This window comes from Euleptes europaea, chromosome 8 (genome assembly GCF_029931775.1).
Source record: "Euleptes europaea isolate rEulEur1 chromosome 8, rEulEur1.hap1, whole genome shotgun sequence".
Classification (NCBI taxonomy): Eukaryota; Metazoa; Chordata; class Lepidosauria; order Squamata; family Sphaerodactylidae; genus Euleptes; species Euleptes europaea.
The window spans coordinates 69606-96750 of record NC_079319.1 but is presented as its reverse complement, the minus strand read 5'-3'; the positions used below and the strand labels follow the sequence as shown (position 1 = coordinate 96750).

Below are 27145 nucleotides of genomic sequence, written 5' to 3'. Positions count from 1 at the left end.
TCTCGAATTCTGATTCTATAATAGGCTTCGACCAAGTCTAACTTGGTGAAAATGTGTCCCTCCTTTAGCTGCCCCAAAAGATCTGAGATCAGAGGAATGGGGTAGGCATTGGTCTGGGTGACTGCACTGAGCTTCCGAAAGTCGATGCACAACCACAAGTCACCTGTTTTCTTACGCACAAAGGAAGCGGGGGCTGAATAAGGGGCCGTAGAGGGTCTTGCACCACATAATGTGTGGTATAAAAGCGCAACAGATCCCTACCACGCTGCACAAGGCCACGGGGGCGCCTCCCTCCAACCATTTCACCAGCAAGCGGCTCTAAATAAAACACCCCTGGACGTCAAAAAAGCGCCCGGCTCCAGCCGCCCGCCCGGGGGCCCCTCGGCCTGGGGGGGGGGAAGGCGGGGGGGGGGAAGGCGGGGGGGGGGAAGGCGGGGGGGGGCTCCGGGGCCGCCTCGGGCAGGGAGGGCCGCGCTCGACCCCGGCGGCTCCGCGGGGGGGGGCCTCGGGCAACGACCCCTCCTAGCGACATCCGGCCTCGTCGCTCCGAGGGACGCAGGAAGTCCCGCCCCCTCCGCCCCCGCGCAGACGCGCCGCAGCCCCGCCCCTCGGCGCCGTCTCCATGGCAGCCGCAGCCGTCCACAGGGCCCGCGGGGAGGGTCCGGCCCGGGCGCCTCGGGCCACGATGAGCGCGGCGGCGGCGGTGGCGGCCGAGGTGGAGGAGGCGGTGGCGCGGCGCTACGAGATCAAGCGGCGCCTCGGCAAGGGGGTGGGCGAGCCGCAGCCTCCCCCTCCCGGCAACGCCCCGGGGCTGCGGGGGTGGCGGGCGGCGGCGGTTCCACACAGCCCCGGGCGTGCTCGCTCGCTCGGGCCGGGCCTGGCCGGAGGGGCGCTGAGGAGAGGTCGCCGGGCGGGGCCGGGGGTCGCCTGCCTGGGCCGGGCCTGATGGCGGCCGTCCTCTCTTCCCCCCCCGCCAGGCCTACGGGATCGTGTGGAAGGCCGTCGACCGCAAGACCGGAGGGATCGTGGCCGTCAAGAAGATCTTCGACGCCTTCCGGAACCGCACCGACGCCCAGGTCAGCCCCCCTCCCCCGGGCCCTCCCCCTCCCCCCGGGCCCCCACGGAAGGCAGGCGCTCGGGGTGCCGCGCCCGGCCAGCCTCACTCTGCGCGGCTTTGCAGAAACACGTCCGCGTCGCGCCAGCCGCGGCCCCCCGTTTTCGTGCCCCATCCGCAGTTTCTCTCCCCCCTCCCCTCCCCTCCCCTCCCCTCCCCTCCCCTCCCCTCCTTCAGCAGCAGCCGCCGCCAGAGGTTTTTCCTGATTTCAACTTATTGATCAGATTTTCTATTTCTAATGCAGTAACGTTAGGCCAAGATGGTACATTTTGGCCGCGAAGTTGAGATAGAACAGTTATTGGGTGCGATTGCGTTAAAAGCGCAGGAAAGTATTGAACCCGCATTAGAGAAGAAATAGAACTCCCCATTGAGGGTTGAGGACGACCTTTAGAAATCAAGGACCAAACTAGTTTTTCCCCTAGAGGTGTCAGTAAGAAGATCCCACTGCTTTTAAAAAGTTTTAAGTTTCTATTGGTTCTTGTAGGTTATCCGGGCTGTTTAAGTTTCTATGTTTTCTTTTAAGCTGGAGTAACAAACTCAAATCCTAATAGTTTCTGATGGACCTAAAATTACCACCGGATCTTTGGATAGCCTTCCTTTACTGACGGCATTCCCAGTCGTCTCAGGTGTACTTCCCCTCAAATTGGGAGGAGCATGAAGATCCTTTAAATAGGGGCTCCAAGAGGTCCTCGAATGATTTTAAAGCAGTAAGTGGGGTTAGAAGCGTTAACTGTTCCTGGAATTAGCCTCTTAAATAAGTTTGCAGACAGTAGGGTAGCAACTTCTATTCCCCACTAAGGAGTCCACTTTGTTGGTATTTTAGAGATGGTTTCCTGGTCTGGAGTCAGTTTGGACAGACTTGCTCTCTGGGGATTAATTGATAATGTTAAAATAAGTGGTAGTTGATCGCTTATATATAAAAAGACTCAATCTAGTCAATTGAATCCCTTGGGATTCTGTTGCTTTGTTGGGGCTCCTCTTCTTCCCCACAGTGCTGGTTTTAAAGCTGTCTAGTTCCCTGCAGTTTGTTAGTCTCCTACAGAGGCTAAACAGGAGGCCTCTCCGACTAGAGGTTCTTATCACCCCAGTGGGGACATAGCTTCTAGTAGGAGAAAGACACACACTTTTACTGGTGCAAATTAAATTGTTTATTGCAAGGCACTACCGGATACACTATAAAAGCAAGCGGAGACAATGTGAATAAATGAGATATAAGGCATGGATATAAGGCATGGATATAAGAACATCAAAAAGATAATACAGCAAATAATACAGGATACGTAAACAGGCAGTGCATAAGCAAATCAGGCATGAGTCAACAGTGTGCTTCTAAACCAGTCCCCAGCAGAAGACACACTGGGTGGTGGAGGGATGAATTGTAAACCACTATGCATTGCAAGCTGACTTGAGAGAAAAGGTCCCTCCCAGGCCTGTGGGCTTTTCAACCCTCAGACTCCTGAGAACGAGGAGGAGAGGAGGACAAGGCAGGCCAAACCAACACAGACTGGGCCCTGGAACTCGAGGACAGGGTCTTCTAGACCCAGAGATTAAAAGGTTTTTGTTTGCTCCTAGCTGTTCTTGTGCCTGGTTGTAGACGAGTAAGAGCTGAAGGAACCCCATAGCCATAACATCTTCCAGTATCCCAAAACATTATGCCAGTCTGAGCTCAGTTATGAAGCGGGTCTTCCTGTTAGTCGGAGTTGCAGGTGTGCCCCTGTGTCCAGGAGACTATTTGCTTTCTCAGCAATCAGCACTGCATTCTAGAAACTTTCACAGAGGACTTTCAGGCTGCGTGTGAAGGAAAGGTACCAGGACACGTGCAGTCTGGGTGCCTATAATATCAGGAATCTATAGTCTTCTCATGGCATTTCAGCATTGCTTTTCTCAGTTGACACAACACACCATATTTCAGTCAGTGCACCAGTTTCTGGACTCCCTCAACTAAATCTGTAGATTCTCCCGAAGCCATTGAGAGAATCACTTAAAATAAGATCAAATGTCCAGCAATCCATGCATTCACTCACCCATACTGTCATGAGAGGCCATGATGTCATGGAGTAGTCATGTGATAGGTGGGGACTTTTTGTTGTAAAAGTCCACTTGGACGAGCTTCCTTTGTGATATTTTTCAAGTGTTTACAACAACTTGGGGTTAGCTATTCCTTATGGAATGCAAAACAATCCTCCGTGGCAGTCTCAGCAAAACAAGAAAGCTTCCCGAGAGGCCACCACCAGCACCTTCCCCAGCCTCCAGCTCAGCACTGACGTGTCCACCACCCCCCAGCATTTTTTCTCAACAGTGTCTGTCACGCAGGGGAGACCAGTTTTATTAATTAATGTTTAAAGGTTAGGTGTGTGATGCATCATTAATAACGCAATAATACTCGTAGCTTCCTGTAATAGCCTGCTGGTATGAGTTCTTTCTCCTTTCACAGAGTCCTTGTGCCAACTGCAGCTGGCGTAGATTGCCCCTTCCTTACACTCGGTTCCAGAGGTAGAGTGGCCATTCTGCTCCTTTATCAGCTCTCTCGTCCCGGCTGGGCACCCTGTCTGACCTGGCAGCGGCAGCAAGCTCGAGACACCTAGATGGGTTGTCCTGGGTGACTGAAGCATTCCTGCTCCTGGCCCCCTGTCTGGCAGAAGGGGTGTGCGGCTGCTTTGGCGCTTAAAAAGGCACAGGTGGGGGAAACGAGCGCCTCATCTTGCCATCCCTCAGGACCAGCCAGGATTCCATCACATCTAGTTCTGGCCCTCAGTCAACTTTCCCCTCTCAACAAGATTTGTAGAGGTTGCATGATAGAGATGTTTCAGCTGAGGAGTTACTTAGATACGCATCTGTTAGTTCAACAGATTAGTGACCGGGCAGTTTCTCTTCTGGGGCCCTTGTCTTGGGCTTCTGTGCAGCTGTGTGCTGGCAGCTGTTTTCTGAAGCCATCCACCTGATGCAAAACCTTCATTGTGAGTTCCGAGTGTGACTTCATCACAGTGCAGGTAATTACTTAGCCCTGTATTCATTTCCTTAACTAATTGTTTTCCGTTTGTTTTTTCAGAGAACTTTCCGAGAAATAATGTTCCTTCAGGTAAGCAATGCTTGTCTGAACTCTGAACAATTTAGGGGTTTCTGTAATTTGTTCAGGCATCTCCCTCAGGAGTCTTTCCTTTGATGGAGTCTTTATTTATAAACCATTGTTAAAACGTCATCTTACATTTCCTGAGTAGCAAGGGATTTAGGAATGCTTGCAAATGGAAGTGGCCAGGGGAGTGGAGGCATGTGCATGGGTTGGTGTTTGACCATCAGAACTCCAGAGAGCTGAAGTCTGTGTGCACACACACACACCCCACACACACGCAGCCAGTTCCATCTTCAGTGTCAGGACCTCTTCTGAGCCAGTCCTCATCCCAGGAGTGGATTCCTCATCCGAGGATGATGATGTCAAGCCAGGGACCTCCATGAGGGAAGATCAGGAGGCTTTGGGGAACTCTGGCAACATTGTACTCCCTCTAGGCCCAGAGCCCTTGGATCTCAAGGCTACAGTTGACGGATCTGCCACTGAAGACTCAGCTGTGGACGATGTTACCAACATACCATACCCAGGGCGCTCTGCCCCTGCCTTGTAGGGCCAGGTCCCAGTCCACCAATTCCCCAGGTCCTCCCTGCCTGGCGGGAGCGGCGGAGTCGGCAGGTGGGTCTTTGAGGAGGCAACTCAGCAACAGCAAAGCACCAGGCTTGCAGCTTATGTCCCAGCTCCTGAGCCAGGTCACTGCCTACTCCGTAGAGTGCTTCAGAGGATCCGGTCTTAATCAGGGCCTGACAGGAGGAAGCCCAGGAACAGGTGGGGCTTCTTCCTTTCCAGATATTTCAGCCCTGGGCTAAGCAGAGAGCCATGCTGGTTCGACCAGTTTGCATGGCCAGTGCGCTCCTCTGCTACCTGTGATCCTGGACCCAGCTCCACCCAGACTGTGATCCCGACTTCAGTGCATGTTGGATGACCACACCTGGCTATTGTGCTGACCCTTGCTCCTTAGCTGTCTGTAGACATCCGTGTTCAAACTGGCCCTTGGTTTCTGTGGCCGACACTGTTGCTTTTTTTGTTATTGCTGGTAAGAAAATGAAAGGATTTTTAGGAGGCAGATGTTGATTGTTCGGGGGATGACTTCAGTTTAAATGATTGTTAGTAAGGCTACATTGTTCTGGCTAGTACTGATGATAAATAAAGGTTGAATTGTATTGTGTATGTTGTATTATTCATATCCTATACCTAATTCTGAACTTGGTGCCAGGGTAAGGATCAAAAAATACACACTGTGAGACCATGTACTGATAGGGAACATAGTTTGCAGAAAAATGATTACATTTTAAAGGGGGAGAGGTAAAAACTGGTTGTCAGGTGGTTTCTGGGCAAACTTCAGAGGGCTAGTTTCCCTGTAGTTGACATTTCAGCTGTCATGTAATTATTACCATTGTTTTAGACTATTTCAGACACTTTGCGTCAGGGCCCCTCGGCCTTTTTGACCCTGCAATGTACTCTGGGAATTCTGACTTGGGGTGGTGGGCACAAATACAAAATAGCTGCTACAGGAGCCAACCACAAAATGTCAAAAAGGGAGGTGTTCTGCATAACTCCAGCAGTAACTCTTCAGCATTTCAGGCAGAAGCTCCGTTTAAACAACTTGCCTTTTAAAATGAGCATATTGTTTTAATGTTTCTTCATACACACAGCTTATCTTTGGTTACCACTTACCTGCAGTCGTACAGTGAAGATGTTTGTGCTGTGGAGGCTGCTGCTGACGCCAAGATGATACTTTTTAAAATTTGCATGTCCAGTCAGAAGCCCTGCCCACTTTCTAAAAACACTCGATGGGGGCCAGGAAAGGTGCCGGTGGGGGCCGCCTCACATTGAGGATGCCTCTGTCTTCATAAAGTACCATTTTAAAGATCTTCCATTTTAACCCGATTTTTGTTAATGCTTTTGCATTTACTTTGCTTCGATTCTATTTTCTGTTTATATTTGATATTTTATCATGTTGTTGTTTTACTTATCTAATAAGCTGCCTTGAAAAACTTTACGTATTTTATGATATAAATATTTTGAATATATAGAAGGATTCCTTATTTTATTTTATATATTTCATGTCTATTCCGCTTTTCTCTCTGATTGGGACCCAAAGCAGCTTTTCATGTAGTTCTTCCCTCCTCTTAATCCTCACAACAGCCTTGTGAGGAGGGTTAACTTGAGAGACTGTGATGGACCCAAAGTAATCACCCAGCAGGCTTCCATGTCAGAGCAGGGACTGAAACCCAGTTGTCCCAGGTCCTGGTCCAGCCCCTATAACCGCTATCCAGTGCCAGCCCTGGGACAGATGTTGAGAGCACGGAGGTTCCTTGAGCCTGCCACCCTGGTCCTTTTCCTGCAGGAATTTGGAGAACACCCAAACATCATTAAGCTCCTGAATGTCATCCGGGCTCAGAACGACAAGGACATTTACCTGGTTTTTGAATCCATGGGTGAGCTGTGCCTGCTTATAAATGTTCTCTATTTCTCATGTACACTGCTGAGTTCATTGGGAAAAAAGAGAGAATATCAGTGTTATAAAATGAATCATAAATCTCTAAAAAGCTCTCTAGATTACGAGATAGCCAGGAGCAGTGGGAAGGGGGCGGGCAGGACAGGTGGGGTCTTGAGCAGGGCTTTCCTGACGACGTAGCCGATGCAGCCGTTAATCCTCTGCTGTCTCCTGTTGCAGAGACAGATTTGCATGCTGTGATTAAGAAGGGGGATTTACTGAAAGATATTCACAAGTGTTACATCTTGTATCAGCTCCTGAAAGCCACCAAATTCATCCACTCCGGAAACGTCATTCACAGGGACCAGAAGGTGCATGTCTGGGAAGGATCCTGCCTGGAGCACATCTTCCATTAGAGAAACTGTGGGGTGGGGGCGCGCACGTGTTTGTGTGCTGAATCACCAGTGCCTGCCGAGCCCTTCTGCACATTCCCCACCCCTCTCCAGGCTTGGCGTGGTATTTTACCAATACAGGGCCTTTTTCTGTTTCTAGCCTTCCAACATCCTGCTGGATGCAGACTGCTTTGTTAAGCTGTGTGACTTTGGCCTGGCGCGTTCCCTGTGCCAAATCCACAAGGATCATGGCAACCAAGCACTTACTGAGTACGTCGCAACTCGCTGGTATAGGGCCCCTGAGATTCTGCTTGCTTCTCGCAGGTAAGGAAATGAAATTCTGGGAGTCTTGAAGTGGGACAGCTAGGGAGCTTATTTTGGTAGTTCCTTTGACCAGATCTTTCTGTCTTCCCCGTGGTGGTGGTGGTGGTAGGTGGGGCACAGCAACTCTAAACCTGCAGCCATTGAGGGGCGTAAAAGAATTACTGGAAGAAATATCACACTGTCTCTGTGGAGCCTGTTTTCTCCAAGGCTCATCTGTTTGCTTTGCTTTCCCACACCATATGAACATATGAAACCCCCTACTAGCAACTGAGACTGCTGAGCCGGCTTTCTGCGGACTGACTGCTCTGACTGGCACCGGTGCTCTAGAGCAGGGGTGTCAAACATAAGGCCCAGGGCCCAGATCCAACCCCTTGAGGGCTCTTATCCGGCCGCTGAGGTAGCCACACCCCCACTCTCGATCTGGGCTCACAAGGCATGGCCTGGCCCAACCAAGTGACTTTTATCTCATATCTGGCCCTAGTAACAATTGAGTTCGACACCCCCGCTCTAGAGTCTCGGGCAGGTGTGAAAGGACCTCGGGGCCAGGTGAATAGTGAGCAGCCTCGGGAGGTGCAGCTGCCCTCCCCCTTATGGAAGGAGTGTGCAGGACTGTTCTCCAAAAGAATTCACCACTCCCACAGCAGGTGTGGAAAAGAGGTGCTGCCTTCAGCTGCCTCCGGTGTTTGGAGGAAACAAGATCACTGGGGAAAGCTGGCAGCTGCAGCCTCAGCCAGCCTGTCCCTAGATTGGCTGGCCTGCCTGTTCCCCGGGTGCTGCAGAGTGGGTCCTGTCAGTTCTACTGTGGGTATCAGGTGGCTGGAGAAGTTGGCCCCAGGTAGGTACTCTTGACTGGATTTGCTCTGATCTTATTTTGTTGCACTTGTCTTTTACTCCTTGTCTGCTGTTTTGCTGCTTTAATTCATGCTGTTTTAAGTTTTATTGTTACGAAACATGATTGTGAGATGCTTTGCAGATGCGTATGGAGAGATGGCAGATAAATGCTGTCAAAATAATCAACTTGATCCCATACTAAGATATTGGGTTGGAGCCTTCATCTCTGTTCTGCCGGCATAAAGGGCTTTTCTGCCACTGTTAACAGAATGGAGTTCTAGTATCGATCCCATAATAGTCATCTTCAAGCCCTGCTCTCTGTACCCACACCTTCAGAGGTGAGGCAGGTGGCTACTAGAGACAGGGCATCTTCAGCGTTGGCGCCTTGCCATTGAAATGGCCCCTCCGTCTTGAGCCTGGTGGTGCCGCCTGCTTTACTTTCTTTTAGGCACCAAGCTAGCACACATCTTTTTACCCAGGCTTTTAATTAGGGGTTTTATCTCTTATCAGCTTTTTAATGATCTTCTCTGATTTCATGGACAGTTTTATGCCACTTCTTGTCTAATGGCTTGTTTCAGGATGCCTTGTTTTTAATACTGTGGCTTTCAATGGAAAGCCTCATTCTCAAGCAGGACTCTGAAGAGGCGGCACAGAAGTGTTCCGTGTGAATGAAGCAGCGGCATCGACACTCAAGCCCTGATTAGATGGGGGTGGGGGCTGGCTGTGCAGTCTGGCCTGGGGGTTCGGGGAAGGGGGGGGACAGGCAGCCACCGAACCGTTTGCAGTGGTTGGGTGGCTCAGCCACAGGAACCGAGTCTGTGGGGGCAGCCCCAGACCTGCACAGGGGAGGCTTTTCTTGTTTTGGTGGGGTGACACTGGGAACAGGAACCGGGGGGTGGGGGGAGGAGCCAGTCACTCGCAGGAGGGAGGTGTTGGATTGTGGTGCTTGGGATGGCATTGTGCTCACCGTGCTGCTGCAGATGGCGGGTTCCTCACTGCTGGACTGCCATTCACTCCATCAGTGGTTCACACCAGTCCACGGGCTTGCTCCTGGTCTGCTTCCAAGGCCAGTCCAAGACTGCAGCGCTTAACACCACCTGCCTGGAGGAGAGTCCCAGGTTGTTGCATGGAACATGCTCGGGGTGGGGGGGGGAGGACAGTCCATAAAGGCCTTTTGGCGCTCTTCTGCTGTCCCCCCTTCAGGTGTGTACTGGTGCCAAGCTCCCCTGCATGGATCTCCCCAGCCCTGGGTGTGTAGGTGCTGCCACCATGGTGCAAGGTGCTAAATGCTGTAATCTGGGCCCCAGCAATGTTGCCGTTTGCTGCATGACTTGGCATCTGCCTTGACCTGGCCCGGGCTCAAGCCTGTATCGTTGGCTGCTGACTGTGATTGGCTGCTGTGTTGAGGGGGGGGCTCAGTCCAAGGGGAGACGGCTGCTCTGCCCTTGTCAGAGCCTCCTGCTGTCTCCTGGCTGCCATTTTGTGGTCCTAGGCGGTGGGGGGGATGTTTCTTTCCCCTGCAATGTCCACTTACAAACTACATCACGGGTTCTGTTGGTGAAGCAGTTTGGTCTCTCCTGTGCAAGTTGTGCTTCTGGGTTGCCCTCGGGAACTAACTAACCCCTGCCACACCCTTAGGGGCACCATTCCCTCCCCACCCCCCTGGCAAGGGGGTTGGCAGTGGGACTGTGGTGGCAGGCTGCTGCAACTCCCTGCAACACTCTACACCAGTGTAATTCCGGAATAGACCTAGTCTGCTCCTAGAGGGCCCCTCCACCCACTTTATGTATTATGTTTATGTATTTCAGAGCAGGGAGTTATAATGTATGATCCCCCCTCCACCTTATAGAGGTTGCCCTGCTTGGTATGCTGGGCTCACCTATTGCCCACATCTTCCTGTTTCTTCTTGACATAGCTACCCTGTAGAAACAGAGATATCCTGGGGTCTCTGCTGGGGGCTTGCATTCCTTCTCAGTCTTGGAAGGTGTGCCCAGTGTCGTTACACATACTGATAAGGGCCTGGGTTTGCACTAGGTGTACGTTCCGTATCAAAAAGCAGACTTTGGTTGTGAACTCTCTGAAAAAAGAAATTCCAGCACCACCAATCAATGCAATAGTATCTTTATTCAGCAATCATATTAGAAAGTGAAAAACAAACATCACACCTAGAACAAGGGAAGAACTTTGGAAAAGGAGTTGAGGTAAATGTTCATGTAGTAGAACAAAGAAGACAAAAGAGGGAGGGTAACAAGATGAAATTTTGGAGTCTTCAAAGGGAGGGGTGGTAGCAACCCCCGTGGTGGCTGCTCCCCCCACTCAAGTCCTGACAAAGATGGTCTTTCTTTCCTGCAGCTACACCAAGGGTGTAGATATGTGGAGCGTCGGCTGCATTCTGGGGGAAATGCTGCTCGGGAGGCCCTTGTTCCCAGGCACGTCCACAGTCAACCAGATCGAGCAGATCTTGCACGTCATTCCTCCTCCGTCCCCAGAAGGTGAGAATGATTTGAAGGGCTTAACGAGCTCAAGGAAAGGGGGAGCAGGACGTAAGCCCAGGTAAGAACTAGCCCCCTAACCTGGAGAGGGTGGAGCCTTGGTTCTTTGGGAAATACAGCCCTGAGAGAGAAGGGGGGTGGGGGAGAAGGGGTCAGAATCTGTAGCCATAGTTACATTTGCTCGTGCCTCTTTTTGCACCATGCTTCCTACTGTGCTGATGGCAAACCAGAGGTCTCCGAAGAGCCAGCAATGCTTTGTTTGGAGCAGTTAGGTGGATCCATAACTAGGGATGCGGTGAACTTTGCCCCAAAGACATTCAGCAGTCAAACCTGCAACATTCAAGTGTGTCTGTCAGATTCAAGTCAGTCACCTGATCTGTTCAGTTCCCACCGAACAGCACCCAGGGCCTGACGAGACTGGCTTGCACTGGGTTTTTGCAAAACTATGCACGCGCAAAGATGATGCCAATTCAAAGGGATTGGTGGTCATTAGCATAATTACTTAGATGAACACCTAAGGGTTGGATTTTATTGAAACACAGCATTTATTTATGACTGATTTGAAGTGGTTGTCTATGTAAACAATTTCCTCCTGAGCAGAGCAGTTAAACAGCAAGAAAGAGGGGGCTGGTAGAGTTCAGCCGGGCCATGTGGGAAGCGGCTCACACAAAAAACTGGTTGGGCTGGAGTGCGTGGTTAGGAAGGGATACGGTGAAGGAACAGAGCGAAGCAGCCTGGTGCACATCAACAAACAGATTGGTGAATTGTTAAGCTTGTCATCAAAAAATTAGCTTCTTGTTTACAAAGCCATAAGTAGTATGCATGATATGTTAAACAATGCAGAAAATGCTACTTCATTAGTATTCAAAGGACTGAGAGTAGGATAATACATTCAGCAAACAGGTAATGCTTACTGTTCACAGTGTATACCACAGTTTACAGTCCTGTTCCTTTTTCAAAAGCCCCTTCCTGAACCATTTTGTTATAACTGTTAACTTCCAGGGGAAAGTCAAAGGGCTGGTTGTTGTCATGAAAGCCGTAAGCGGCCTGTGGCCATGTGAACCTGCCTAGTAACTTGAGCAGCCTGATATTGAATCAGACCAGTGGTCTGTTAAGATTGGTGTTCTTGGACTTCCGGTACAGCGCTGGTTGAAGCAAGATGTCTCTCTGAGAGACCCCAAGAAACGTTCAAATAGGGGTGAAAACCAACACCCCACCCCAGCTCTAATTAGGGAACTGGGGAGCAGGATTTCCTCTGCAGCCACGAAGGGTGGTTTGACTCCCATACCCTCTGAGAGTGCTTATAAGACTCCCGGAGATATGGACGTTGTCCCACGGGCATTTGAGAGGATTAACATCGCCATGAACGGCTTCTTGGCCTGAGGCTTCAACCTCCTTTATCTATCAACACTTAAGGAACACCTTTATTGCAATGAAACCCTCAACATCCAAAACCTGAGTAAGTCACAAGAACTCTTTTGGTTTTACCTTGATTCCGATGATTTGAAAGATTGATATAATCATCACTGCAATCTGCACCTCTCCGCCCAGAATATAAGTGACTTTGAAGTTTTAAAAAGACTATAGTTAAACGGCAGGAGCCTTATCTATCTGATCTTTACTTAGACAAAACAAATGGGTCGTTTGAAAGACACTCTAGCTACCAATTAGACGCCGAGTTAAAAGGGGTGGGAGCGAACGGGATAAATTCCTTTGGAGCTGACGTCTTTCCGATCTAAGACGTTCTTCCTGCCACGTTTCTACTTGAAAGATTTGTCTTGAGAAACGGAAGACAGCAAGGAAATACTCTCACTGCTCTATTAAGCATAACCATCGAGATTAAGGGGAACGACTGTCACAGGAATTCGTGGATCAGACTTGCGCCTCCCTTGTGCATCAATTAAAGCATTCCTATTACTTGGAATCTATCGAGAGGAGACGAAGGAAGGTCCGCGAAAACATCATTATTCTCACTCCCCCTTTCACAGCTAAGCTAGAATGCCGTAAATCTTGATTCTTTAAAATCACACATTGTTTTACAACGAAGAAAAGAATCTGCAGTCATTTAACCCTGGGGAAACCATAAAACTGATGAATTGAAAACTGTCACAGGTCTTGGCTCCTGCCAGCACACTTACAACACACCTTTGATACTGGTGATTGTTTGGAATTAATCTCAGAAATAAATATGGAGAAGGTTGACAAGGATATACAGGAAATGCTACTAAAACACACTGATATCTTTACCAAACAATATGAGAAGGTATCTCAGCAACTGGCTCAGTTAACCAGCATATTGACTAGCTTGACTCAAACCACTAACCAATCCAGTCAGAAATTGGACATATTGACTAGTGATGTTAAAAATATGAAATCACAACTTTCTACAATAAAAACCGATATGGGGAAAATGGACATATCAATTAAAAAGGCAGTTGAAGAACAGAAAGATATCAAAAATAAACAGATAAATCAAGATAAACAAATCCAAGCTATCCACGCCCAACAGGAAATTGTTACAGACCACCTGGCTATGATGGAGATGAAGCTAAGACAATCAAATGTTCGCCTTCGTAATTTTCCAGAAGAATTGTGAGGTTCCAGAACCACCATTATGAAATCATTGGCTGACCTAATTCAGATAAATGAACAAGATCTGGACTATGCAATAAATAAAATATACAGAATTCCTTTACCTACTAAAATCCCTTTACCTATTACAAAGGCCAGGGACATTATGATTTCCTTCTATGACATCAGGATGAAGGATTATATTATGCAAACTTTCTATGACAACCCTTTGTCCGTGAGAGGAACCCCACTTATAATCCTCAAGGACATTCCGCAACATTTGATGATGAAGAGAAATATCTACAAAGACTTTACTGGGACATTGAAGAAGAATGGAATAAGATTTTGTTGGATCTTTCCACAGGGACTCATTTTTACCTACAAAAAGGTCAAATTTACTATCATTTCACAGGAGGATGTGAAATTCTTTTTGGAAAACCATGAAAAAGATCTAGTTGGCCTTAACCCTGACCAACAACAAGAACAAGAAGAGGAGGGAAAGAAGTTGGCCTTGACACACGAACAAAAAAGACTGGACCCTAAAAATAACAGAAGTGTTGGAAAAACCAAAGCTCATAACAAGAATAAAGTTAAAAGGAAGCATGCAGTTCATGGGTGATAGAGAGATACGGAGGATTAAATAAGAAATTAAATGATAACTAGTGAATTTTGTTACTACTGAGCTAATCCTTTTGCTTAAGGAATATTTTTGAAAATTTTTTTTACTATATATTAAATTAACAATTAATATGTAACAACTGTAATGATTTAGACAATTCAGAATTAATTTAGTAATTAAGTTTGATGTATATTTTTGGATTAGAATCTCAATACAAAAGAGTACATAAATTTATAGCAAGGTGGAGGAAGTTGAGGGGGAAGTCTTTTATTTTAATATCATTTTATTAATGGATGAAATGCTTTTCAACGACGCTGTTAAATTTTTCTTTATTTTATATTTGAAATGAATGTGTTGCTGAAAAGTTACCTACCAGTAAAACATTGTGAAAATAATATATATTATATATATATATATATATATATATATATATATATATATATATATATATATATATATATATATATATATATATATAAAAGATTGGTGTTCTTCACTAGTCCTGCTTCGCTCTCCGGGGTCCCACAGATCTTTTAGCGCACTTTCAACTGATCTTTTTAATGGGAGATGCCAAGGACTGACCCTCAGAGTCTTCTGCAAGCAACACAGATGCTCTACTGATCTGTTCCCCCCCCCTCACCTGTGAATTCTGTGATAGGCTGTGTTGTTTATATCTTTCCTAACCCTTTCTTCATGATTGTTTTTTGTATGGCTGAATCTTGTCCAAACTGGTTTTTTTTAAGAGGGTTTTTTTAGTTGAGTCTGAGTGCCTTTAGGCAAATGATCAAATTTCATTCTCTTTTCAGGACCAGGATGGAAGCATGATTAACATATTTACACCCTAACTTTCTGCTATAAAGATAGAACTCAAATTAGCTCACAATTTAAAATTAAAACAGCATATAATTATACAGTACAAAATGTTAAAAGCTCTAAATACCCTCCTGGGAAAGTGTCGGTCTCTCCTCTGCTTGACCTGCGGACTCTTCCTTGCAGTAACAGTTGGGTTGTTTCTGATTGCAGATGTCGCAGCCTTGCATTCGGACTACAGAGCCTCGATTATCAGCCGCCTGAGCTCCCAGTGAGTGTTTGGTCCTTGGTCTTTCATGCACGAGCAGCCAAGCCCCACAAGAGCCTTCTCCCACACAGAGGGATTGGGGGGTGGGGGTGGACCGGCACTGCAACTTGTGTGTGTGTGTTTTTTCCCCTCTGAATGCAGACAGCGGGTGACTTTTGAGGACATTTTGCCCCCATCAACTCCTCCTCAGGCCCTGGACCTGTTGAAAAGGCTCCTGGTCTTCAACCCTGATAAGCGGCTGACAGCAGAGGAAGCCCTGGAGCATCCCTACGTCCACAGGTGAGTCTCCTAGCTGGTAGCAGTGCTGTCTGGTAGTTGTCTCTGGTTCCCATGTCAGTGTTTTTTCTTCATGCATGTCAAGATGCATGATTTATTGCAAGCTGTATTTGTTAAAAGATTTATGCCCCGCCTTTCCTTGTGGTTCAAGGCAGTTTAAAAAAATATTTCCAGTTAAAACCAGAATAAAACAACAAACCCCAAATCACTCCCTCCTGTCCCCCCATTCAAAAGCCTTGCAGTGCCTCCTGAAGCTCTCCGAGGAGGGGGGCCCCCTCACCTCTTTAGGGAGCCGCTTCCACAGAGCAGACTGGCAGCCAGTGTCGCTGCTTCCAAATGGACAATGTCTGTTCCCAGCTGTTCGCCCCTGCGAGTAGCTGGGCTGCTGCATTCAGGACCAATAGTAATTTCCAGATTGTCTTAAATGGCAGCCCCATATAGAGTGTGTTGCAGTAATCCAGCTGTGAGGGTACAGAAGCATGGATCATTGTGGCCAGATCAGCTGAGTCTAGGTAGCGAGAGAGTTGACAAACCAGATGCAGTTGATAGGTGCTCCTGGCCCCCATGCCAACCTGCTTTTCAAATAGTGAGGCAGGACCCAGGAGCGTCCCCCAAGGTCTTAATCTGGTCTGAAAAAGCCATCTTCACTCTCTCTAGGACAAGTAGATTCAATCCCTCCAGAGTATCAGCTTTCCCAACCAGCATTACCTCTGCCTTATGTGAATTCAGCTTGTTCTGCCTTAGCCGCCTGACCACAGCCTCAAAGCTTTGGTTCAGAACCAAAATGGAGAAAAGAACTCTGTGGCACTCCGCAAGACAAATCCCACCTGGTTGATTCTGCCCTTCCTGCGGAGGCTCTTTGCGTCCAATAAGACAGAAAACAGTGAAATCGCCCAAGGGCCACTTGCCCTTGACACCCACTCCATAGTCAAGCTGGTGGATAAGGATGGAGGGGTCAGTTGTGGCAAATGCTGCTGAAAGGTCCAACAGTATCAACAGGGAAGACTCTCCCCTGTCCAACTCTAAGTGAAGTTCGTCCCCCAGTGCAGCCAAAGCTGTCTTGGTACCAAACCCAGGCTTGAAATGGGCCAAGGGCAGATGTGTCACCCATGAAGCCCTGGAGCTGTTCTGCCACCGCATGCTTTGTCCAGATGCCTCCTTCTGTCTGCCCTGCAAGATATGTTTGCAAAGGTATTGAGGGGACAGACACGTCCCCTGGGCAAATGGTAGCACATGTGCCTCTGAAACAACAGCCTGCAGGTGTTTCACTCATGTCCCCCCCACATCTCTGAAAAGGTAGCTGGCAGGTTGCATCAGCCGTGTCCTCCATGCCTGAGCAGATACTCTTTTGGCAGGTTCCACTGTCCAGCCAAAGAGCCTGCTCTGGACTACAACGTGATCCTCCCCCTGGATGACGACTTGCAGCTCTCTGTGGCGGAGTATCGCAATAAGCTGTATGAGGTAATTGGCTTTCCCTTCCAAGGCAGAATCAGCCCAGAAGGCCCTTTGCCTTGTCAGTGGTTGTCATGATGGTTGGCTCTTGACTTACTGGATTTACAGCTCCCCCCCCACCCGGGTTGTAGAGTGGCCACCAAGGTGCTAGTTATGCTGCTCTGTTGGCATCGCACAGTGCCTGCCGTGTGTATGCTTTGTGGGACCCCACTGCTCACTTCCCTCCATTGCGAGAACTGTCCACTTATTCCTACTTTTTGCTTCCTGCCATTTAACCACCTTTTAATCCATCAGAGGACCCTTGCCTAGGCAATTCTCTGCAAGGATTTGCCTGGGGGTGAACCTGTCAGGCTTTCAGCACCTGGAGATGGGAGAATTGTTTCCTTTTTTTTTCTTGTCCTCCTCTGCAGCTAGTCTGTGCTTTAACATTTTGGTTTTATACTGGGGTTTTTATTAGCCTTATTACTAGTCTTCTGCATTGTGTTTTAAGTCTTGTGCTTAGATTGCATTGTTAGTAGTTTCCTCAACAGTGATAGTGGGGAGTGGGGATATGAATATTTTAAACACCTAAATGTTTAAATATTAAATGTTTAAACATTTAAACCTAAATGTTTAAACACCCCAGTACCATAGGAAACAGCTCCCAGCCTTTCCCTTCTGCTGCTGCAGTTTTGTATTCCTGTTGCAAGAAAACTGTCTTTTATATAAATTAAAATTCGCTCTTGAATCCTCTTGCCATAATATTGCAGGCAAACATCAAATTCAACCCATTCCTCTTTCTTGCAGATTATTTTGGAAAGGAAGGCAAATAACCAGCGTCAGAAGCAGCAGCTCCAAAGCAAGACTCTTCAGCCCAGTTCCTCACAGCCCCACCTCCCTCCTGAATCTCCATGTAAGATGGAGGGAGTGCCCCAGCCCCTTCCGCCAAGGGGCTCTCCCATGCCATCAGGAGCTGTGGCTCCTTGTGAAGCTTCCCACCACAGTGCAGGTGAAACCAGAGGTCGCTGCCCAAGGTTGACAATGAGTTCCACACTGTGCAACCCTGTTGCCTACACCTCTGCCAACAGTACGTGGCAGCCCCCGATGTGTTGGGTCCTTGAGGGGAGGGATTGATGGGAGAAGCTGGGAGGGCAGCAGAAGCAAGAAGGGAGGGGCAGCTGAAGAGGTAAAGCATTGAGCAGCTTTCCAAACCCAGTTTCCTCTGGCTTGTAAAGCAGGGGGTTGGCTGACAGGTCTACTGCTGAATACTTTCAGGCAGGGAGGGAGGTCATGCTAGGAATGAAAGCAGGTGGGTTGGACATGCCTTAGAGGTGTTTGGGACCACTGCTACAGCTGGTTACAGAATCCCCTTTGTCAGAGTATGCTGAAAAATGGGATTCGCTTCATAGAGGATACACACACACAGAGACCCATTCCTTTCCTTGAAACATTACCCGAACCATTCCATTATACAATTGCCCTGTTGACTTTTAAAATGCCCTCCTGAACAGTTCCATTCTACATAGGTTGCAGAATGCCGGAAGCGTGGGGGTCTTCTTGATCACCTCGGACTGGGCATTCCACAAAGTGATGACCACTACAGAAGATGCATCTGTCTGAGCATTTGCTGGTCTTGCCCATTTGGTACCTGAACTATATCTGGGACCCTCGATCTGCCCTTTTTGTCATCCCAAACTAATGAGGGTCTGTCTCTTTCTCTTTACGCTACCGCCCATCAGGAAAAGTCCTTTGGTTGAACCTCAGACGAGAAGAGTTCAATGCAGTCTTTTCCCCTTACAATCTAACCAAAATGTTGAAGCTGAATCGCTGCAGGAATATGCTGCCATGTAGTGGTGTAGTAGAAGAAAAAGAGTTGGTTTTTATATGCCGACTTTCTCTACCACTTAAGGGAGACTCAAACTGGCTTACAATCATCTTCCCTCCCCCTCCCCACAACAGACACCCTGTGAGGTAGGTGGGACTGAGAGAGCTCTAAGAGAGCTGTGACTGGCCCAATGTCACCCAGCTGGCTTCATGTGGAGGAGTGGGGAAACCAACCCTGTTCACCAGATTAGCGTCCGCTGCTCATGTGGAGGAGTGGGGAATCAAACCCAGTTCTCCAGATCAGAGTCCACTGCTCCAAACCACCTCTCTTAACCAATACACCCCTTGCACTAGACAAATCTCAAGGCTTTGCCTGTGAAAGCACTGTTTAGCCATAGAGATCTACAGGGTTTATCACGTTGGAGAAAAATTTCAGCTTTTGTCTTGCTGCTTTTACGGATTATCAAAAAGCCCAGGTTACCCAAGAATCTCTCCCAGAGATCTCACCTATTCTTCTCCTGAGACTTCCAGCCAGAAAAATCTGATGTGCTTGTCATAAGAGTGTTTATAGAAATATATCAGTCTTATCGTTCTCTGAATTATTAGAATCATGTGGTTGTTTCTAGATATCTGATTGGTTTCATCGAAATGAGATAAGTAATATAAGTGCAAATAGCCAATTAGCCAGTGCATATGAGATACAACTCATATAGCAAGATAAGAAGACCAGACACAACTCTTAAAAAGCACTTAATCTAGCCTTTTTCTGCAACGGTTCCTACTAACTGCCCCCGTTGAAGGTAAATCTAAGCATCTGAGCTCAGATGTATCTCAGTCAGCATGCAGGACCCCAGCAAGGAAAAAAGAAGTGATGTCATTGCACCCCGCCACAGCGGGATGATCCTGTAGTATGTGTGTGTGTGTGGGGGGGTGCTTTTGCCTGCAACATTATTCCACCTGCTAAGAGAATGCTTGGAGGCCCTTCAGTGGGTGACTTCGCCTGTGGCGATTCAGTGGGGGGCAACCATGGACAAGGCCCCTGACTGCCATTGCCCTCCACAACCGAACGGCTTCCACAGGGAGAGCTGCCTGGCACCTTCTGTGATGTTTTCCAGCAGCCAAGCAAAGTTGTGGGGAAATGCCTTACACCCCAGATTTTACATTGTTAAGGTTATTATAATTGGTTTGCACTCTGCGCTAAGTGCCTTATACAGGCCGACAGGCATACAAGGGGAACACTGGATGGGCAGACTGGCGTCCCAGCACAGAAACCTTCCAGCTCAGTAGATGTGCACATGGCCTAGCATGGGAAGAACAAAGGACAAAAAAGTCACACCTGTATCACAGAACCTGGGAGAAACCAAATGGTAGAATGTCAACCTTCTTTTGTGAACAGCAAAAGACAGAGTCTAGAAAATTGGGGGGGGGGGGAGAGAGAAGGAGAGAAAACCCCTGACCACAAGGAAGCAGCTCTCTTAGTCCTCTTGCTTTCTTCCTGGGAGCTACTTCACACCTGAGCAGTGTTGCTGAACAGAGAGGTGGGGGCAGGGAATGACCACACCTCAAAGCCAAGTTGATGAAACTTTTCTGAATGCTTGCAGCCTCCAGAATAATTTTGCCATCATTTAGGATATGCAACAGGGCCAGAGGACTGTGATTATGTCTCCTTTTATTTGGCTGCTGTGTATCTGGCTTATGTGTGCGTTTTTACATTTTCCTATTAAACTTATTTATATTATATCTCTGTATCTCCATTAAGCCTCATTGAGCTTTAACAAGGGGAAGGGGCTGCGGTTAATCCCTTCACTCCCAGAATGTGCTTGTAGTCCCCACAAGAGTTTGTGAGAACAAAGTAGCAGAGTGGAGGTAGTAGAGGGGAGCCTTTAAATGGCAGTTTGGTGTACAGAATGCTGGTCCTTCAGCAGGAGATACTGTGTAAAATGAGCCATTGGCAATGAAAATCCCCAGAGAGGTCAGTTCCATGGCAGTAAGGAAGACTGAGGACTTGCCAGGTGGAGACCTGGGTTAGCCTAACCCTAACCCTGGGACAGAAACGGAGGCTTTTGAGACTGTTTCTCCAAAGGGGTTAGAAGGTTTTTCCTCTTCTGATGCTGCTGCTGGCCTGATTTAAAGCTGCTCTTCAGTTTTTGTGTTGGTGTTTTAAGATTTGGATGTTGGGATTTGTGCGTTTACATTATTTTTATTGAGTTTGCAGGTTCTCCTAAATCTTATGTTAGGAAAAAGATGGCCTCAAAGTTGTTTTTAAAAATAAATCTTTCCCTGGGCTGTTCTTCTCTAGGTGGTGTGGCTCTGCACCTGTCCCTGGTTGTCATGCCACATGCCTTGTTTGCGGCCTTCTTTTCTGCAGGTAGCCTCCTCTGGCATCCTGGCATCCTGGCACGGAATTGTTCTGCTCCGTTCTCTTCCCATCAAGCCCCCTCCTCCCTCAACAGGAGGCCGGCATCCTGGGCACCAGCGAGCCATCCTACCCTTGCGGCAGGCACGAAAGAGCTCCCTGGCGTAAGTAATTCTGCCTCATGTCCAGGCACAGCATGTTCAGATCAGGGCCCCCATTACTATGGGGAGGCTGGGCTGCCCTTGAAAAGGCTGCTGATACTGCAGAACCAGGCAGGCTCCCTTCCCTCCTACCAATGCCCACCCCACCCCCCAGTCAGGGCATGGAGAAGTGAACCCGTTTGCCTGGCTCTCTGGTCTCTGAGTTTGGCTGTCTAGAGGCCTCTTGGCCCGATTCAAGGTGTTGACGCTTGCCTCCTCTAAGTTTCTGTGGCCTCTATGGCTCACCTCCAGGAGGGCTCCTATCGTTAGGAGAGACCTTGCTTGAGTGGATTTATGGTCCATAGCTTAGTAGGGGCTCTTAGTAGTAGGCTTTGGGTAAGAAGGTGAAAGACCTGGGGGCGCAGGTTGTGTTTTTGTCAGTTCTGCCTGTCAAAGGTCGTGGCTTAGGAAGGGAAAGAAGAATACTACAAATTAATGACTAGATGCATATATGGTGTCATCAAGAAAGGTTTGGATTCTTGGACCATGGATTACACTTTCTAGATGAAGCTCTTCTATCGGGAGATGGTTTGCACCTCATGAGGGTACGAAAAATGTGTTTGGTGAGAGCCTTGCAAACCTGATAAGGAGGGCTTTAAAATAATCCTATGGGGGAACTTAAAGCCTAGTATGATGACAATAACTGTAGATGAGAACAGTAAAGATTTGTGGGGAGTGGCATGTATGCGAGGAAACATAAACTTGTGGGTACGTACAGAAACGAAAACCTCGGGATACATAAACCATGGATTCCAATGTCTGTACAGTAATGCTCAGAGTATGGGAAACAAGCAGGAGGAACACGAAGCCCTAATACAGGAAGGAGATTTTGACCTAATAGGCATCGCTGAAACTTGGTGGGATATCACTCACAATTGGAATATTAAGATTGAGGGGTACAACTTGTTTAAAAGGGATAGACAGATAAGGAAGGGGGAGTAGCATTATATGTCAAAGATGTGTATACTTGTGAAGAAATGCATGAATCTGAGCACAGAAGTTCAGTTGAGAGTCTATGGGTAAAAATAAAAGGAGTCAGAAATAATAGTGATATTATGGTGGGGGTCTGCTATCAACCACCAAACCTGGCAGAGGATTTGGATGAGACACTCCTAGACCAGATTACAAAGTTCTCAAAGATACAGGCCACAGTGGTCATGGGAAATTTTAATTACCCGGATATCTGTTGGAAGTCCAACTCTGCTAAAGATGCAAGTTCCAATACATTCCTGACCTGTCTTGCTGACAACTTCCTATTCCAGAAAGTGGAGAGGGAAACAAGGGGATCTGCTATCTTAGACTTGATTCTTACCAGCAGGGAAGAACTGGTTGATGAAGTTAAAAGTAGTAGACACTCTGAGTGGTAGTGACCATGTAATCTTGGACTTTACAGTCTTGGGGAAAGGAAAACCTTTACATAGTCAGACCTATATGTTGGACTTTAGGAAAGCAAATTGTAACTAACTTATGCTGGGTAGAATCCCATGGTCAGAAGTACTTAAGGAGAAGGGAGTTCAAGAAGGGTGGGAATTGCTTAAAAATGAAATACCAAAGGGGCAATCCCAAACCATTCCTATGAGAAGGAAAAATGGGAGGAGCTTTAAGAAGCCAGGGTGGCTCCATAAATAGCTTTTTAACGAAAAAGCTTTTTAAAGATTAAAGAAATAAAAAGACTCATTTAGGAAGTGGAAAGAGGGCCTTATAACCAAAGAGGAATATAAACAACTAGTGCTTCTAGGGAGAGTGTTAGGAAAGCTACAGCTCAGTGTGAGCTTAGGCTAGCGAGAGATGCTAAACACAACACAAAAAGGGTTCTTTTCCTATGTACAGAGTAAGAATAAGAACAAGGACATGATAAGCCCATTGCGGGGACCAGAAAGTGAAATTGTAACAGGAGATGAAGAGAGGGCAGAACTCCTCAATTCCGACTTTTCCTCAGTCTTTTCCTGCGAGGGAAACTGCTCAACATGGCATAAACAGAACACATGATTAAGGAAGGGTTGCAGCCTAGGATTGGCATTGGGGTAGTGCACTAACGAGGAGCCTCGTGGCGCAGAGTGGTAAGCTGCAGTACTGCAGTCCGTGCTCTGCTCACGACCTGAGTTCGATCCCAACTGAAGTTGGTTTCAGGTAGCCGGCTCAAGGTTGACTCAGCCTTCCATCCTTCCGAGGTCGGTAAAATGAGTACCCAGCTTGCTGGGGGTAAAGGGAAGATGACTTGGGAAGGCACTGGCAAACCACCCCGCAAACAAAGTCTGCCTAGTAAACGTCGGGATGTGACATCACCCCATGGGTCAGGAATGATCCGGTGCTTGCACAGGGGACCTTTACCTTTAGTGCACTAACACCTAATTTCTTTAAATGAAACAAAGTCCTATGGGCCGGATGAATTGCATCCAAGGGTAATCAAAGAACTTGCAGATGTAATTTCCGAGCCTCTGTCCATTATTTTTGAGAAGTCTTGGAGAACAGGTGAGGTGCCAGAAGACTAGAGGCGGGCAAACGTTGTCCCCATCTTCAAGAAGGGGAAAAAGAAGGATCCAGGTAACTACCGACCCATCAGCTTGACATCTATACCGGGAAAAGTTTTCAAACAAATCGTCAAACAGTCAGTCCTTGAGCATTTAGAAAGGATGGCTCTGATTACTAAGAGCCAGCACGGGTTTCTTAAGAACAAGTCATGTCAGACTAATCTTCTTTTTTGAGAAACTTACTACCTATTAGGGGAATGCCGTGGACATAGATTATCTTGATTTCAGTAAGGCTTTTGATAAGGTTCCCCATGATATTCTTGTTGACAAATTGGGAAAATGTGATTTAGATCCTATTACTGTTAGGTGGATCTGTAACTGGTTGACAGATCGCACCCAAAGAGTGCTTGTTAATGGTTCCTCATCCTCTTGGAGAGGAGTGCCACAGGGATCTGTCCTGGGCCCTGTGTTGTTCAATATCTTTATAAATGATTGGGATGAAGGAATAGAGGGGATGCTTATTAAATTTGCAGATGATACTAAATTGGGAGGGGTAGCAAATACAGAAGACAGAGCCAGGATACAGGATGATCTTGACAGGCTGGAGAATTGGGCTAAAACTAATAAAATGCGTTTCAACAGAGATAAATGTGAGTTTCTGCACTGAGGTAGGAAAAATCAAATGCATAATTATAGAATGGGGGAGACTTATCTTAGCAGTAGTATGTGCGAAAAGGATCTTGGGGTCTTAGTAGACCAAACACTGAATATGAGTCAGCAGTGTGATGCTGTAGCTAAAAAGGCAAATATGATTGTGGGCTGTATCAACAGAAGTATAGTGTCCAGATCACATGAAGTGATGGTATCACTTTACTCTGCCCTCGTTAGACTTCACCTAGAGTATTGTGTTCAGTTTTGGGCACTGCAATTTAAGAAGGATGTAGACGAACATGTCCGGAGGGCAACAAAGATGGTGCGGGGTCTGGAGACCAAGTCCTATGAGGAAAGGTTGAAGGAGCTGGGTATGTTTAGCCTGAAGAGGAGATGACTGAAAGGGGATATGATAACCATCTTCAAGGGCTGTCATATAGAGGATGGTGCAGAGTTGTTTTCTGTTGCCCCAAAGGTCAGACCAGAACCAACGTGTTGAAATTAAATCAAAAGAGTTTCCATCTAGACATTAGGAAGAATTTTCTACCAGAGCAGTTCCTCAGTGGACAGACTTCCTTGGGAGGTGGGGAGCTCTCCTTCCCTGGGGGTTTTTAAGCAGAGGCTAGATGGCCATCTGTCAGCAGTGTTGATTCTATGACTTTAGGCCGATTATGAGAGGGAGGGCATCTTGGCTATCTTCTGGGCGTGGAGTAGGGGTCACTGGGTGTGTGTGGGGGAGGTAGTTGTGAATTTCCTGCATTGTGCAGGGGGTTGGACTAGATGACCCTGGTGGTCCCTTATGATTCTATGATTCAGAGAGCCCTCATTGCAAGGACAGTGTAGAGCGAGAGTTGGATTCTAGTCTACTTTTAGAGCTCTTGTGATTACCTTTCTTGAACCTCAGGGTGTCTGTTAGCTATTCTGTACTCTGGTGGAGGTCTTCAGTTTTTATAAAGGGGGTTGGTTATTTTATCACAACTATGTACTTTGCTTTCTGTTTGGGATTTGTTCTTCCTCTTGAGCAACTGGTATATAAAATGCAAAACTCTATTCTGCTGTAGGCTACAGAGGACTCAGAACTCTAGCCTATCTCTTGGCATCAAGGACAACTTATGGAAGCCTTTACTGTTAGGGGAGCTGGAAAGTTGGGAGTGGCTACAGGATCTCTGTGCTCATTGCTCTGCACATGAATTAATCTGCTGGCAGGGGGAGGAGGATGGAGGTGCCAGCTCCTACTCAGAGGACATGGAGTAATGGATTTAAACTAAGAAAAAATTGATTCAACCTAAACATTAGGAAGAACTTCCTGACTGTGAGGGCTGTTCGACGGTGGTATGTGCTGCCTCAGAGGGTGGTGGAGTCCCCATCTTTGGAGGTCTTTAAGCAGAGGCTGGATGGCCATCTGTCGGGAGAACTTTGATTGTGGGATCCTGCTTGGCAGGGGGTTGGATTGGATGGCCCTTGTGGTCTCTTCCAACCTTGTGAACTTGTGACCAGCATGTGTCAGAGAGCAGCTGAAGTGTAAAGCCCAGAGACTGAGCTCCAGGTTAGGAGACCTGGGTTTAAATTTTGCCACTCTCTAAGCCTTCCTGCACATCTAGTATGGGGAAAGCAATAGAGGCCTATCTTGCAGGGCTCTTGCCTGTTCAACAGCGGAAGGATGCATGCCTATGCTTTTGGATGCTGGACAGTGTGGCATAAATGTGGAGTATTGTTAGTATTGTGAGTGTGGGATCCTGTAGGAAGGAGAGAGATGGAAGAGGTGGCGCCTGTTTGCGTGGGAGCCTGGGCCCTCCTCCTGCTTGTTTCCTGGCCTTGTGTGGGAGGGTGGCTGATGCCGAGAGCTGCCTCCACGCTTTGGCCAGTTAATTCACCTTAGCAGCTGATACCCTCCTTAGGGAGAAGCCCTTGTTGCTTCTCGTGGGTCAGGCGGGGGCTGCCTGTGGTATGCCTCAGCCCCTGTTCTTGTTCCGCAGGCATTGAAAGGCCCCGTGGGCCAAAGGCAGTCCACATTCCACGTGAGGCCACTCTCGCTGTCTGGCCAGGCCCAAGAAGCTGCTCTCAACCACTTCCTAATTCGGAAGGAGTCCTCTCCCAGCAAGGCCACAGCTGAGCACCCGGTGAGTGAGACTCCCCCAGGCCCGTCCCGGCTGCACCCGCTTTTTCCCTGCTATGCCTGCTTTCCCTTCTTGGTGTGTTCTTGGTCAGACGTGTCCTCGTAGATAATCATGGTTAACATGTAGCCAGCACCAGCGCCCTGTCCAGGAAGCACTGCCAGGGGGAGGGGGAACGGAGTCTATGCCCAGCTCTCTCCTTTTTCCTTGGCCTTTTCCCAAGGGGACATTGAGGAACGGGGGCTTTCTTCTGGAATGGTCTGATCAGGCGCTTCCTTGCTGCCCGATTCTAGACTACAGCAGCTGCCTCCCTACCCCCCGCCAGTCCCTTGGTTCTCTGCCTGCGTTGTTCTTGTGTGCTATTGTCGTTTTCTCTCATGCAGAATTCAAAGACTTCTGAGGCTCACAGCAAGGAAGTCCACCCCATTCCAAAACCGAGTAGAAAGATGTTCCAGGTCACAGCAAACGTGGGAGCAGCTGGTGATCCTCGGGCCTGCCTGGGGAGTTACTCCCAGTCCTATGGGACCATCTGCAAGTCTGCCCTTCAGTGCCTGCCTCTGCCGAGTTCCTGCCCTCCGGCACTGGCCCCAAGTGTGCAGAAGCAATGACAGGTCCAACCCCAAGAGCATCTGCTCCGAGGAACTTCCAGAAAGACATGGAGCCTGTCCTGCAGCTGCACAGAGAGCCCGCTTTTGCCACCCTCTCATGGAGGGAAGAGGACTTGCAGAGGGCTTTTGCTGAGCCCCAGCGTTGGAAGTGCCGCTGTGCTCACCTGCTGCAGTCAAGACCTGCACCTCTCCACTGCTGACAAATAGCTGCTTTAGAAAAAGGAAAGACAAACCTCTCTGGAACCCCCCAAAAATGAGGAGATGGCTGTGTGGTCCAAGACTTCTCTTA

At 48.0% G+C, this 27145-nt stretch overlaps 1 protein-coding gene across 1 annotated transcript; it reads left to right on the top strand.

Annotated features, from left to right (window-relative positions):
- Window positions 1-685: 685 nt before the first annotated feature.
- Window positions 686-26878, top strand: MAPK15 (mitogen-activated protein kinase 15). Its single transcript, XM_056854434.1, has 15 exons — window positions 686-769; window positions 978-1076; window positions 4164-4193; window positions 6529-6619; window positions 6859-6989; window positions 7171-7334; window positions 10518-10657; window positions 13167-13175; window positions 14828-14928; window positions 15116-15204; window positions 16557-16662; window positions 17440-17719; window positions 20825-20976; window positions 26111-26254; window positions 26632-26878. Exons 1-15 carry the CDS (start codon window positions 686-688, stop codon window positions 26854-26856), a joined length of 1845 nt encoding a protein of 614 aa, XP_056710412.1. The 3' UTR covers window positions 26857-26878.
- The last annotated feature ends 267 nt before the right edge of the window (window positions 26879-27145 follow it).